Source organism: Oncorhynchus tshawytscha, linkage group LG06 (assembly GCF_018296145.1).
Source record: "Oncorhynchus tshawytscha isolate Ot180627B linkage group LG06, Otsh_v2.0, whole genome shotgun sequence".
Taxonomy (NCBI): domain Eukaryota; kingdom Metazoa; phylum Chordata; class Actinopteri; order Salmoniformes; family Salmonidae; genus Oncorhynchus; species Oncorhynchus tshawytscha.
Genome location: NC_056434.1, coordinates 59,291,555 through 59,306,895, shown reverse-complemented (window position 1 = coordinate 59,306,895; position 15,341 = coordinate 59,291,555). Strand labels below are relative to the sequence as shown.

The window sequence follows — 15,341 nt, the reverse complement described above, 5'->3', positions numbered from 1 at the left end:
AATTTGAACCAAACAAACTATTTAAAATGTTCAGTTTATATCTTATACCAATATTAGTGACTATAACTTTCTCTGCAAAACAATTAGTTTAATTACAACCAAGAACTCAGATATAAATATATATCCTTTTTTACGCCTCAGCTGGGAACCGAACCCTGGACTGCAGGTTGTGAGACTGCTACGCTCACCACTATACCACCTATGCTATGGAACTGAATTCTCCGCAAATTTACAGTTATCTGTATTTGTTACTCCGGCATCTGAACAACAGAAAATAGCCCTAATTTAGACGCCCAAAGTTTTCCCTCAGTTAGGATTCTCATTAATCTCGCTCCCTTTGTATCTGACCCTTTTTCTTTTTCTTTACCCGATTGTCGCCTCTGACCTTTCCCTCAGTTAAACTACAATATTGGTGGTGACGTCTTTTGCAGGGAGTGTTACACTCCCGGGCGAAATGTCCAATTTCGTTACAATTAAAACATTTTCTCTTTTTCTTTTGACTCGCCTTATGCTCCTTTCTCGACTTTATTTCTTTTTCTACCTCTATTATACCTCCCTCGGCTTCAGCAGGATTCACATATATGGGTGATAATCCCGCAGGTAGCTCCTGCAGCCGTATTCTCACCACCACTATTTCATCGACTAGATTACCTCTGTATTTTTGGCTTATTCGAGAAGGACATAGTTTGATACCCTCACCTACACCCAATTGGTTAACCTTTTTTTCATCTGCGGGAGCGGAGAGCAGCCCATCTTTGCTCCTTTTAGGCTCAGTCATATAACGCTCGTCTCCCGTTAGTTCCGGCACCTTCTTTGAGGAATTTATACCCATCTTTAATCCTTACCGTTATGTAGCTATGGTATTTAATCACTTACCTATGTGCGTGTTCTCTATGAATCTGCTATTTACCGTTACTTAGTTACTTTTGTTGCTTTTCTGTCTGACTATGTGTGTGACTCTTTAATGATAATCAGTATGTATTCTCCTTCCTGGAAACCTCATCTATAGATGACTTTTGATTTGGACATTACATTTCACCCGTATACAATTATAAGCTCATTATAAACTATTTTTCCTTGGGACTTTCAACGTTAATATCTCATATCTCACTACTCTAGGATTAGCTTCCCTCTCCTCCCTGGATATTCATCTCTTTCAGTATTGAATGGGTTCAGTGATTATGTTCGCCTAGAATTGCCCTGCCTCCTCACCAAGCCTAATTTATCCTCACCTGTTTTAATATATCTATCTGCTACTTTTCATAGTCAGACTACTTCCCATATACAGATAGACTATTAGGTAAAAACTTTATTTAGGTATGTTTATTGAATTAATGGCTATCCTATTTGTACAGAATGACTGTCCCATCTAACAATACTTACTATATCCCACCCTTAAAAAATCTTTTGGTTTGCAAGGCCAAGATTGATTAAGTCCTAGTTTACTTTCGGTAGTGCACCTTACCACGAGTCATTTCAGACTCGCTTCCTTCCTATCGATTTTGGTTACCCACAAAGTAGAAACCCATTGCATTTGTTCAAAATATTCAAGCAACTATCATTGATTAAATCCAAACTCCTTTAGCACCTTCAATCAAAAATATCTTAAATAATTACTCCCAAATTCGAGAATAAAGACTATTTACCTTCGTCCTGTAGACTGGGAAAAGCAATGCCGGTTCGATTCCGTCACGTTCTCTGTCGACCTTAGATATATACAGATGCCTTGCCAAAGTATTCGGCCCCCTTGAACTTTGCGACATTTTGCCACATTTCAGGCTTCAAACATAAAGATATAAAACTGAAAACTGCTGTTCACAAATGCTCTCCATCCAACCTCACTGAGCTCGAGCTGTTTTGCAAGGAGGAATGGGAAAAAATTTCAGTCTCTCGATGTGCAAAACTGATAGAGACATACCCCAAGCGACTTACAGCTGTAAACACAGCAAAAGGTGGCGCTACAAAGTATTAACTTAAGGGGGCTGAATAATTTTGCACGCCCAATTTTTCAGTTTTTGATTTGTTAAAAAAGTTTGAAATATCCAATAAATGTCGTTCCACTTCATGATTGTGTCCCACTTGTTGTTGATTCTTCACAAAAAAAATACAGTTTTATATCTTTATGTTTGAAGCCTGAAATGTGGCAAAAGGTCGCAAAGTTCAAGGGGGCCGAATACTTTCGCAAGGCACTGTATACCGGCCTGTTATTAAACCTCTGCTGGAGGCCAGGACTTTAAAATAACGAGTCCAGCCTCGTCCGTGCGCACGGTTTTCGGCTTTTCCCTTCGGACGACAGAGAAGTTTGTGGAATCCGGCTTGAAGGACCAATTGTTAGTATAATTTAATTATGACAATGTGCTTTCATCAATTGAAAGCCCTTAATCTATTTTATGAGAATTTGTAAGATTTCTTGTTTCCATAAAATAGATGCAGACCAGTCTTTAAATAATAGGTAATAGAATTTATTCTCGGAGCGCGCTAACACTCAAACACATGCATCAGTTTATATACAAATCATGACGTCATTTCACTGCCTTAACCGAACCCCCTCCTCTCGACCAGGACAAAGTAAGGTGAAAAGTTAATTCTAACTTACTAACACACTCCCAGATAACTTTTGACCCCTCAACATTATCAATCACCACTGAACTGACAGTTTTAATTAACAGAAACCCTAGGAATGCACTCACTGCCTTATCTAAAAACCCCAGAGCTAAGTTTCAGTTGGGTCAACCATAGGCTAACGACCTTATGTGTTTACACAGTCCACAACCCATTTGTTCCTGCCCAGTTGGAATGGTGTTCATTAACATTTTATTACTCCTTGTCTTGTCACACAATTTCTTCTTATGAACTCATATTGTCTATTAAACATACAGAGTATACGTTTACCTAGATACAATTCTATTTAAAATGGGGATATTGTTTATTAATTTTTCCATAATAAATCCATAATAAATTCAACAACTGCACATTGGAATTCTGACATATTTTTTCGGCCACTATACATATTTTTCCAATTGGCCTGGTTTACCACACGGAGCCCTGCTGATCCGCCCGCTGATGTAACTGCACGAGGGGCCCACAACAGACTTTCCTCCATCGCGTCATACTCTAAGGTCTTTCTGTTAGCCTGCTAGCCCCGTGCCGCTAGCTCAATCCACGCACTGGACTTGTATGATCACCCGGCTACGTATGCCTTTCCCTAACGTCACCATGCCGTGTCGATTGCTGTTCTGTTTTGTAACTATTGTTTTATTTCACTGTAGAGCCTCTAGCACTGCTCAACATGCCTCAGCTAACAATTGAGTTACACCTCCCACACACGCAGTGACATCACCTGGTTTAAATGATATTTCTATAGACAATATCTCTTTCATGATCACTATATGCACAGTTTTACCCCCACTGTATTCACATCCTACTATTCCTTTGTCTGTACATTATGCCTTGAATATATTCTACCTTGCCCAGAAATCTGCTCCTTTTACTCTCTGTTCTGAACGTACTAGGCGTCCAGTTCTGTTAGCCTTTAGCCGTACCCTTATCCTACTCCTCCTCTGTTCCTCTGGTGATGTAGAGGTTAATCCAGGCCCTGCAGTGTCTACCTCCACTCCCATCCCCCAGGCTCTCTCATTTGTTGACTTCTGCAACCGTAAAAGCCTTGGTTTCATGCATGTTAACATTAGAAGCCTCCTCCCTAAGTTTGTTTTATTCACTGCCCTAGCACACTCCACCAATCCAGATGTCCTAGCCGTGTCTGAATCCTGGCTTAGGAAGACCACCAAAAACCTTGACATTTCCATTCCTAACAATAACATTTTCTGACAAGATAGAACTGCCAAAGGGAGCGGTGTTGCAATTTACTGCAAAGATAACCTGCAGAGTTCTGTCTTACTATCCAGGTCTGTACCCAAACAATTTGAGCTTCTACTTCTAAAAATGAACCTTTCCAGAAACGAGTCTCTCACCGTTGCCGCTTGCTATAGACCACCCTCTGCCCCCAGCTGTGCACTCGGCACCATATGTGATTTGATTGCCCCCCATCCATCTTCTGAGCTCGTGCTGCTAGGTGACCTAAACTGGGACATGCTTAACACCACGGCCATCCTACAATCTAAGCTTGATACCCTCAATCTCACACAACTTATTAATGAACCTACCAGATATAACCCCAAATCCGTAAACACAGGCATCCTCATAGATATCATCCTAACTAACTCACCCTCCAAATACACCTCTGCTGTTTTCAACCAAGATCTCAGTGATCACTGCCTCATTGCCTGCATCCGTAATGGGTTCTGCGAGCAAACGACCACCCCTCATCATTGTCAAATGCTCCCTAAAACACTTCTGCGAGCAGGCCTTTCTAATCGACCTGACCGGGGTGTCCTGGAATGACATTGACCTCATCCCGACAGTAGAGGATGCCTGGTTATTCTTTAAAAGTGCCTACCTCACCATCTTAAATAAGCATGTCCCATTCAAAACATGTAGAACCAGGAATAGAATAGCCCTTGGTTCACTCCAGACCTGTCTGCCCTTGACCAGCACAAAAACATCCTGTGGCGTTCTGCATTAGCATCGAATAGCCCCCGTGATATGCAACTTTTCAGGGAAGTTAGGAACCAATATACACAGGCAGTTAGGAAAGCTAAGGCTAGCTTTTTTTAAACAGAAATTTGCATCCTGCAGTACAAACTCAAAGTTCTGGGACACTGTAAAGTCCATGGAGAATAAGGGCACCTCCTCCCAGCTACCCACTGCTCTGAGGCTAGGAAACACTGTTACAACCGACAAATCCACTATAATTGAGAATTTCAATAAGCATTTCTCTAAGGCTGACCATGCTTTCCACCTGGCTTTCCATCTGGACCCCTACAAATCAGCCGGGCTAGACAATCTGGACCCTCTCTTTCTAAAATGATCTGCTGAATTTGTTGCAACCCCTATTGCTAGCCTGTTCAACCTCTCTTTCGTATCGTCTGAGATTCCCAAAGATTGGAAAGCTGCCGCGGTCATCCCCCTCTTCAAAGAGGGAGACACTCTAGACCCAAACTGCTACAGACCTATATCTATCCTACCCTGCATCTCTAAGGTCTAAGATTACTGACCATTTTGAATCACATCGTACCTTCTCCGCTATGCAATCTGGTTTCCGAGCTGGTCATGGGTGCACCTCAGCCACGCTCAAGGTCCTAAACGATATCATAACCGCCATCGATAAGAGACATTACTGTGCAGCTGTATTCATCGACCTGGCCAAGGCTTTCGACTCTGTCAATCACCACATTCTTATTTGCAGACTCAACAGCCTTCGTTTCTCAAGTGATTGCCTCGTCTAGTTCACCAACTACTTCTATGATAGAGCTCAGTGTCTAAAATCGGAGGGCCTGTTGTCCGGACCTCTGGCAGTCTCTATGGGTGCCACAGGGTTCAATTATCGGGCTGACTCTCTTCTCTGTATACATCAATGATGTCTGTATACATCAATGATGTCGCTCTTGCTGCTGGTGATTCTCTGATCCACCTCTACGCAGACGACACCATTCTGTATACTTCTGGCCCTTCTTTGGACACTGTGTTAACTAACCTCCAGACGAGCTTCAATGCAATACAACTCTCCTTCCGTGGCCTCCAACTGCTCTTAAATGCAAATAAAACTAAATGCATGCTATTCAACCGATCATTGCCCGCACCTGCCCGCCCATCCAGCAACACTACTCTGGACGGCTCTGACTTAGAATACGTGGATAACTACAAATACCTAGGTGTCTGGCTAGACTGTAAACTCTCCTTCCAGACTCACATTAAAAGCATCTCCAATCAAAACTTATTTCGCAACAAAGCTTTCTTCACTCATGCTGCCAAACATACCCTCGTAAAACTGACCATCCTACCGATCCTTGACTTCGGCGATGTCATCTATAAAATAGCCTCCAACACTCTACTCAGCAAACTAGATGTAGTCTATTACAGTGCCATCCGTTTTGCCACCAAAGCCCCATACACTACTCACCACTGCGACCTATACGCTCTCGTTGGCTGGCCCTCGCTTCATACTCGTCGCCAAACCCACTGTCTACAGGTTATCTACAAGTCTCTGCTAGGTAAAGCCCCGCCCTATCTCAGCTCGCTGGTCACCATAGCAGCATCCACTCGTAGCACATGCTCCAGCAGGTATATCTCACTGGTCACCCCCAAAGACAATTTCTCGTTTGGTCGCCTTTCCTTCCAGTTCTCTGCTGCCACTGACTAGAACGAACTGCAAAAATCACTGAAGCTGGAGATTCCCATCTCCCTCACTAGCTTTAAGAACCAGCTGTCAGAGCAGCTCACAGATCACTTCACCTGTTCATAGCCCATCTGTATACAGCCCATCTATCTACCTCATCCCCATCCTGTATTTATTTATTTTGCTCCTTTTGCACCACAGTATCTCTATTTGCACATCCATCTTTTGCACATCTACCATTCCTGTGTTTTAATTGCCATATTGTAATTACTTCGCCAGCATGGCCTATTTGTTGCCTTAACTCCCTTATTTGACCTAATTTTCTACTGTATTATTGACTGTATGTTTTGTTCATTCCATGTGTAACTCTGTGTTGTTGTATGTGTCGAAATGCTATGCTTTATCTTGGCCAGGTCGCAGTTGCAAATGAGAACTTGTTCTCAACTAGCTTACCTGGTTAAATGAAGGTGAAAAAAAAAACAATGTATTCCACGGCCTTCGTCAGAGCTTTTGTGAGTTTTTATATTATCACCACGCATACAAATGGGGTTGGTTTCGAGGGAAGACAAATAAGTGCTACCAAATAAAACTATGTGCGTTTCATAAAGATTCAAATAAACTGTGTACATAAAACCTATTAAACACATCTGTAAAACCACAATGAGGACATCGACCTACCAAGCAAGTTTTCAAAAATCTTTGGGTACAGTCAAGAAAAACGTCAGAGTAATCTGAAATGGGGGCATAATTCATGTTCACATTTACAACAGAACATACATAGGCATTTCATCATTAAGACCTTTAGGAAATAATGTCTGGAGGGTGAAAATCCCAAAACATCCTCTTTTGCTTAGAGTATTATTAATAGCTCCTCCCCTGTCTGATATCTTAACTTTCGCTATGCCACAAAATCTAAAGGTAGAAATGTCATGTTTCAGGTGATTAAAATGTACTGCGACTGGATAATCCTTGTCATTTCTCCTGATTGAAATGTTATGTTCACAAATTCTCTATTTGAGAGAATGTCATGGAATTATTGTAATCAAAAGGAGACTTTTACATTTCTTCAAAACAAGTCAACTTTATTGTTTGATTACTGCAGTAATGGCTCAGACTTTCCATGTTGGCGTTTTGGTGGCATTGTCTTTCTGTTTTTAACAAAGGGATTTTTAACTTAACTTAACTCTATACTGCAGTGCAAGAGAGAGAAAGTTTACAACCTGTCATTAAGTCATAAAACCAGCCCAACTGGGAGAGAGGGTGGTTTGTGCTATCTGTTGTCCTGTGATCCTCACAGAGAGAGTCATGACAACATCATCTTTTTTCACACGTTTCCAGCAACTAGGCCAGCTCAGTACGGCTTGGTTTGGCATGGCTCGTTACTGCTCATTAGTGTAAAAAGCACCTCTTTGTCCCTTCTCTCCCATGCAGATTCTCTGAGAGACAGTAAGACTTCTCTGGCCCCGAGTACCATGAGTCTGATGTTGGAGAGGGGCATTGGGTGCCAGACCACCCTGGGTGGAACAGAATTCCAACCAGCCATGGAGGAGCTGGAGGAAGCACTGGCTCTGTCCAACCTGGCCACACCTAAACATGGCAAGAGACTCCACATCCCTGTGGTCCGGATCCTGGATGCTCAGGTAATGCTGGTATATTAATCCATTTTTGTTATGGTGTTAAAGGCCCAATTCAGCCATTTTTATCTCAGTATAAAATTATTTATTGGTAACAATTAAGTAATAGTTTTTCATAAAAATTGTCATTTTTAAATGCTTTTTAGCAAAACAATGTTTCTCAGGCAGTAATTTAGCTAGGACTGTCTGGGAGTGGTCTGAGTGGGGAGGGACCTAATAGGAGGGATATGTAATCAGAAAACTAGCTGGTATTGGAGAGAGAGATTTTGATCTTTTTTTGTTATTGGTCTATTTCCAGTGCCTTCAGAAAGGTTGATTTATTCCACATTTTGTTGTGTTATAGCCTGATTCTAAATGAATAAAAATAATGTTTACCATCTACACACAATACCCCATAATGACAAAGTGAAAGCATGTTTTTAGCAAATTTATTGAAAATGAAATACAGATATATGCTATATATACAAAGGTACATTACCATTCAAAAGTTTAGGGTCACTTGGAAATGTCCTTGTTTTTGAAAGAAAAACACTTTTTTTGTCCATTAAAATAACATCAAATTGATCAGAAATACAGTGTAGACACTGTTAATGTTGTAAATGACTATTGAGCTGGAAACGGCTGATTTTTAATGGAATATCTATATAGGTGTACATTAGAATATCTACATAGGCATACAGGCGGCTCCGGGATGCTGGCCTTCTAGGCAGAGTTGCAAAGAAAAAGCCATATCTCTGTCCAGTGTCTGTGTAATTTTGCCAGTCTGAGATATGGCTTTATCTTTGCAACTCTGCCTAGAACGTCAGAGTCGCCTCTTCACTGCTGACGTTGAGGCTGGTGTTGTAACGGTCTGAGTGTAGTGGGTGAGGAGTCAGGCGCAGGAAGCAGAGAGTTCAGGGGAGTGCTATTTTAATGCACTGAGAAACGCTGAACATAAGCCAACCCTCACAAAACACAGGGCGTACTGAACAAACAAATGCCCCAAACAGGGGGACTTAAACTGTCCAGGGAAAACCCACAAAATGGGAAAACACAAAACCCATAGACGTGCACACAAGTACACCAAACAGACGATCACAATAATTCATCCTGCACAAGGAACCCTGCGGGCCGGCTGACTAATAAAGCCTTACTACCTAAACTCAAAACAGGTGCACACAATCAACACATAAGGAGGGGGAGGAAATAATCAGTAGCAGCTAGTAGGCCGGCGACGACGACGACCGCCGAGCGCCACCCGAACGGGAAGGGGAGTGTCCTTCGGTCGTAGTCGTGACAGGTGTTTTGCGGGTACAATTTAATGAAGCTGCCAGTTGAGGACTTGTGAGGCGTCTGTTTCTCAAACCAGACACTCTAATGTACTTGTCCTCTTGCTCAGTTGTGCACCGGGGCATCCCACGCCTCTTTCTATTCTGGTTAGAGCCAGTTTGCACTATTTTGTGTAGGGAGTAGTACACAGCTTTGTACGAGATCTTCAGTTTCTTGGCAACTTCGAGTATGGAATAGCCTTCATTTCTCAGAACAAGAATAGACTGAGTTTCAGAAGAAAGTTATTTGTTTCTGCCCATTTTGAGCCTGTAATCAAACCCACAAATGATGATGTGCCAGATACTCAACTAGTCTAAATGTAAGGTTCTGCTTTTCTTTTCTTAGTCAACCTTGTGTTCTTTTTCTTTGTGTTCTGGAACGTAGCCCTGTCTTTCATTTTTGTTCATTGATTTGACCTGTGTTCGTTTCTCACCTGGTCTCATCAACTCCCCATTTAGTTCAGTTCTTTCTGTTTGAATGGTTGTGAGGCATTGTTTGTTTTTGCCTACCTGTGTTTGACTATTGCCACCGACCACGATTCCTACCATCTGCGAAGGCTTAATAAACATCTGCTGCGCTCTGCGTGTGAACCTACACCTTTTTCTCCCTGAGTATTCATTACAGAATACCTTACCTAAAAACGGAATGGGATTCAGCAAAGCTACAGTGGCGCCTAACCCAGCAAGAGGAGCTTATGGAGGAAATTTGCCATCTTCTCCGCCAGCCTATCCCTACTCCTCCGACGCCAGATATCGTAACCCATAGCACTACTTTGTTAATACCCTTGCCTGGAAATTATGACGGTTTGCCTGGGAAATGTCAGGGATTTCTGATGCAATGCAGCAAATACATTGAGCACAACCCCAGTAACTTCACCACCGACAAGAGCATGGTGGATTTTGTTGTGTCTCTGGATTGGGCCACCATATGGACTGCCAACAGCACAGAACTCGGATCCAAGACCCATTTCCACACCCTCTTCAAAGAGGTATTTGATCACTCTCCCTCCGGTCGTCCTATAGGAGACCTCCTCATAGAACTTCAACAAGGACGCAATTCAGCTGCCGAGTATGCCCTTGCTTTCCGCACCATGGCTGCAGGGAGTGGATGGATTGAGGCTGCTTTACTTACCGTCTACCAAAGAGGGCTCAACAGGGAACTTCAGGCGGAGCTGGCCTGTAGAGGTGACCTTCAGGATTTAAATCAATACTTTCTTATGTCCATCTCCATCAACCACCTCATCGCCGACCGCCGAAGAACTCTGCCGCGCAGGAACCCAAAACCTCTCTTTCCACAATTTGACATCCAATGCAGTCTTCCAGAGCCCATGCAGTTGGCTCATGCTCCTCTCCCGTGTATTGAACATCAAAAGTGGATCCAAGAAAGGCTCTGCCTATACTGTGGAGGGGTGGAGGGAAAGATCATCTACTCAGCCCTTGCCCTGTTCACCCCCCACAGAGAGATAAGGGTCCCACCGCTGTCATGCAGGTAGGCATGTCCTTATTTCTAAATATCTCCCAGAAGCAATTCTCTGTACCAGTATTGATAACCGTGAAGGGGGTTACCAAGTACGTAGAAGGCTTGATAGATTCGGGAGATGCAGGTAATTTTATCGATCACCAGCTAGTACAAGAGCTTGACATTGATCTAACACCTGTCACCCCTCCCTTAAGGATTAACACCCTGGACGGGCAGTCATTAGGCACGGGCTTCATCACGCACCTGACACAGAGCGTCACCCTCCAGATTGGAGTCTTCCACACCGAAACCATTCAACTCACGGTACTCTCATCCCCCAAACAGCCTGCCATCCTGCCATCTCGTGGCAACAAGGTGAACTACTGTCCTGGTCTTCTACCTGCTTCTCCAGTTGTCTCAGCCTACCCTGCAGAGCCACCACCATTGAGGACTCTGTGTCGGCAGTGCCACCCACCATACCATCTCATACCATCTCATCTCCCCGTACAGAAATGTCTTCAGCAAAACCAGGCCTTACTCCCTGGTGTGTCCCCACCGAAGGGCCGTGTTTACCCCCTATTTATTCCGGAAAATGAGGCAATGGAGACCAACAGTTTATTAATTCGACCATTTAAAAAAAAACAAGCACACATACAACTTAAAAGTTGTTGGGGATAGGGGTCAGTATTTTTACTTTAGATGAATTGCGTGCCCATAGTGAACTGCATCCTACTCTGTTCTAGATCACTAATATATGCTATTGGATAGAAAACACTCTGAAGTTTCTAAAACTGTTTGTATTATGTCTGTGAGTATAACAGAACTCATAGGGCAGGCAATCTTCCAAACAGGAAGTGAAATTCTGAATGCGGGTCTAATTTTAAGTCATCGCCTCTTCACTTCCAAACAAGATATGGATCTGTTAGCACTTCCTACGCCTTCCACTAGATGTCCTCATTCAGTAGAACATGGAATGGAGCCTCTGGTGTGAACTTTGACCAAATGAGAGGGGAATGAGTCACTGTCCTGGCAGAATGTAATTTCCATGTTGCGCATTTGTCTGTTGATATCACCATCGTTCCATTTGGCTGCAGATGAAAACGTATGCTCCGGTTGGAACGTTATTGGATATACAGTGCCTTGCGAAAGTATTCGGCCCCCTTGAACTTTACGACCTTTTGCCACATTTCAGGCTTCAAACATAAAGATATAAAACTGTATTTTTTTGTGAAGAATCAACAACAAGTGGGACATAATCATGAAGTGGAACGACATTTATTGGATATTTCAAACTTTTTTAACAAATCAAAAACTGAAAAATTGGGCGTGCAAAATTATTCAGCCCCCTTAAGTTAATACTTTGTAGCGCCACCTTTTGCTGCGATTACAGCTGTAAGTCGCTTGGGGTATGTCTCTATCAGTTTTGCACATCGAGAGACTGAAATTTTTCCCATTCCTCCTTGCAAAACAGCTCGAGCTCAGTGAGGTTGGATGGAGAGCATTTGTGAACAGCAGTATTCAGTTCTTTCCACAGATTCTCGATTGGATTCAGGTCTGGACTTTGACTTGGCCATTCTAACACCTGGATATGTTTATTTTTGAACCATTCCATTGTAGATTTTGCTTTATGTTTTGGATCATTGTCTTGTTGGAAGACAAATCTCCGTCCCAGTCTCAGGTCTTTTGCAGACTCCATCAGGTTTTCTTCCAGAATGGTCCTGTATTTGGCTCCATCCATCTTCCCATCAATTTTAACCATCTTCCCTGTCCCTGCTGAAGAAAAGCAGGCCCAAACCATGATGCTGCCACCATCATGTTTGACAGTGGGGATGGTGTGTTCAGGGTGATGAGCTGTGTTGCTTTTACGCCAAACATAACATTTTGCATTGTTGTCAAAAAGTTCCATTTTGGTTTCATCTGACCAGAGCACCTTCTTCCACATGTTTGGTGTGTCTCCCAGGTGGCTTGTGGCAAACTTTAAATGACACTTTTTATGGATATCTTTAAGAAATGGCTTTCTTCTTGCCACTCTTCCATAAAGGCCAGTGCAATATACGACTGATTGTTGTCCTATGGACAGAGTCTCCCACCTCAGCTGTAGATCTCTGCAGTTCATCCAGAGTTATCATGGGCCTCTTGGCTGCATCTCTGATCAGTCTTCTCCTTGTATGAGCTGAAAGTTTAGAGGGACGGCCAGGTCTTGGTAGATTTGCAGTGGTCTGATACTCCTTCCATTTCAATATTATCGCTTGCACAGTCCTCCTTGGGATGTTTAAAGCTTGGGAAATCTTTTTGTATCCAAATCCGGCTTTAAACTTCTTCACAACAGTATCTCGGACCTGCCTGGTGTGTTCCTTGTTCTTCATGATGCTCTCTGCGCTTTTAACGGACCTCTGAGCTTATCACAGTCAGGTGCATTTATACGGAGACTTGATTACACACAGGTGGATTGTATTTATCATCATTAGTCATTTAGGTCAACATTGGATCATTCAGAGATCCTCACTGAACTTCTGGAGAGAGTTTGCTGCACTGAAAGTAAAGGGGCTGAATAATTTTGCACGCCCAATTTTTCAGTTTTTGATTTGTTAAAAAAGTTTGAAATATCCAATAAATGTCGTTCCACTTCATGATTGTGTCCCACTTGTTGTTGATTCTTCACAAAAAAATACATTTTTATATCTTTATGTTTGAAGCCTGAAATGTGGCAAAAGGTCGCAAAGTTCAAGGGGGCCGAATACTTTCGCAAGGCACTGTATATGAAAATAACATCCTGAAGATTGATTCTCTACTTAGTTTGACCAGTTTATATGACCTGGAATATATATTTTTGAAGTTTTCATCCGCCCACCGCTCTGCCCTTGAGCGGGTGGTCGAAGACTGCCCAGAAACGACGGGTGAACTCCTCAAAGTGGTCCAGCATATCATCTCCTTCCACCCACACAGCGTTGGCCCACTCCAGGGCTTTCCCGAGAGGCATGAGACGAGGGCAGACACCCTCTCACAGCCCGAAGAAGCTGTGTGGACGGTTGCCAGGTATAACTCCAACTGCAACAGGAAACCCTGGCAGCGGGCAGCCGTCCCATCATACCCCCTCGGGGAGTGTGAGGCGAATCCCACTGGAACTGGGTACAGGGGGAGTGAGTAGTGGAGTCCCCTATTGTGGAGGTGCTGGAGGAACTCTCCGTCTCTCCTAGCAGTCCATAGCTTGGACGACACAGTCAATGGTGGCGCTGAGATGGTGGAGCATTGCTGTGTGTTCCTGGACGTGCTCCTCGATCTCCATACCAGGGGCACCTGCTCCTGCTGACTCCATATTCGGGTGTGGTTTTCTGTAAGAGGTGCGTAACTGGTGGCAGGGAAGTCAGACGCTGGAGAGCAGAACTAGGTAATAGCCGGAGCAGTTTAATTCCAAAGACAACGGCATCAAGAAAATAACAACTTGGGTACAAAACCCGATGCGCACCAGTCAACATGTACACAAGCACTTACAAACAAACAATACCAAAAAAAGACATGGGGGGAACAGAGGGTTAAATACACAACACGTAATGAGGGAATGAAAACCAGGTGTGTGGGAAAACAAGACAAAACAAATGGAAAATGAAAAATGGAACGGCGATGACTAGAAGATCGGTGAGGTCGATCGCCGAACACCGCCCAAACAAGGAGAGGAACTGACCTCGGCAGAAGTCGTGACATTCTCTGTTAAAACCGGTCCCCTACAGCCCTCTTCATCCTCAAGGCTCTACCCGCAGGTAGGCATCCTCCTCTGCTCCCCCGCCTGCTCCATCCTCCTGTGCCGTTGGGTCGTCAGGAGCCTCCCTTGTAGCCCTGTTTCTTTGTGTTCTGGAACGTAGCTCTGTCTTTCATTTTTGTTCATTGTTTTCACCTGTGTAAAGATTTAAATAAAGGTTTAAAAAAAATTGGCCAAATCGGTGTCCAAAAATACAGATTTAAATGAAAACTTGAAATCGGTCCTAATTAATCGGCCATTCCGATTAATCGGTCGACCTCTAGTCAATACCAAATTCCAAATTTCCTCTAGAAGCAACGTCAGCACAATAACTAAATGAAATGGGTTTTCATGGTCGAGTAGGCGCAAACAAGCCAAACAAGATCACAATGCCAAGCGTCAGCTGGAGTGGTGTAAAGCTTGGCGTAATTGGACTCTGGAGTAGTGGAAATGCGTTCTCTGGAGCGATGAATCATGCTTCACCATCTGGTTGTCCAATGGACAAATCTGTGTTTAGCAGATGCCAGAAGAAAGCTACCTGCCCAAATGCGTAGTGCCAACTGTAAAGCTTGGTGTAGGAGGAAGAATTGTCTGGGATTTAGTTCCGGTGAAGTGAAATCTTAACGCTATTGCATACAATTACATTCTAAATGATTCTAGGCTTCCAACTTGGTGGCAACAGTTTAGGGAAGGCCCTTTACAGTTTCTGTTAGACAATGCCCAAGTGTACAATTCGAGGTCCATACAGAAATGGTTTGTCAAGATCGGTGTGGAAGAACTTGACTGGCCTGCACAGAGCCCTGAACGCAACTATATCGAACACCTTTGGGATGAATTGGAATGCCAACTGGGAGCCAGGCCTAATCATTTCCCGACCTCACTAATGCTCTTGTGGCTGCTCTCGCTGCAATTTCCAACTTCTAGTGGAAAGCCTCCCCAGAAGAGTGGAGGCTTTTTCCAGTAGCAGAGA

The 15,341-nt window shown here is 43.4% G+C and overlaps 1 protein-coding gene across 1 annotated transcript in view; it reads left to right on the top strand.

The window, feature by feature from the left end:
- LOC112252776 (tyrosine-protein phosphatase non-receptor type 20-like) overlaps positions 1 to 15,341 on the top strand; it is an 89,989-nt gene that overhangs the window by 31,983 nt on the left and 42,665 nt on the right. Inside the window, exon 16 of the mRNA XM_024424356.2 lies at positions 7,667 to 7,875. Within this exon, the coding sequence (XP_024280124.2) occupies positions 7,667 to 7,875 (209 nt within the window). The remainder of the gene's footprint in view (positions 1 to 7,666; positions 7,876 to 15,341) is intronic.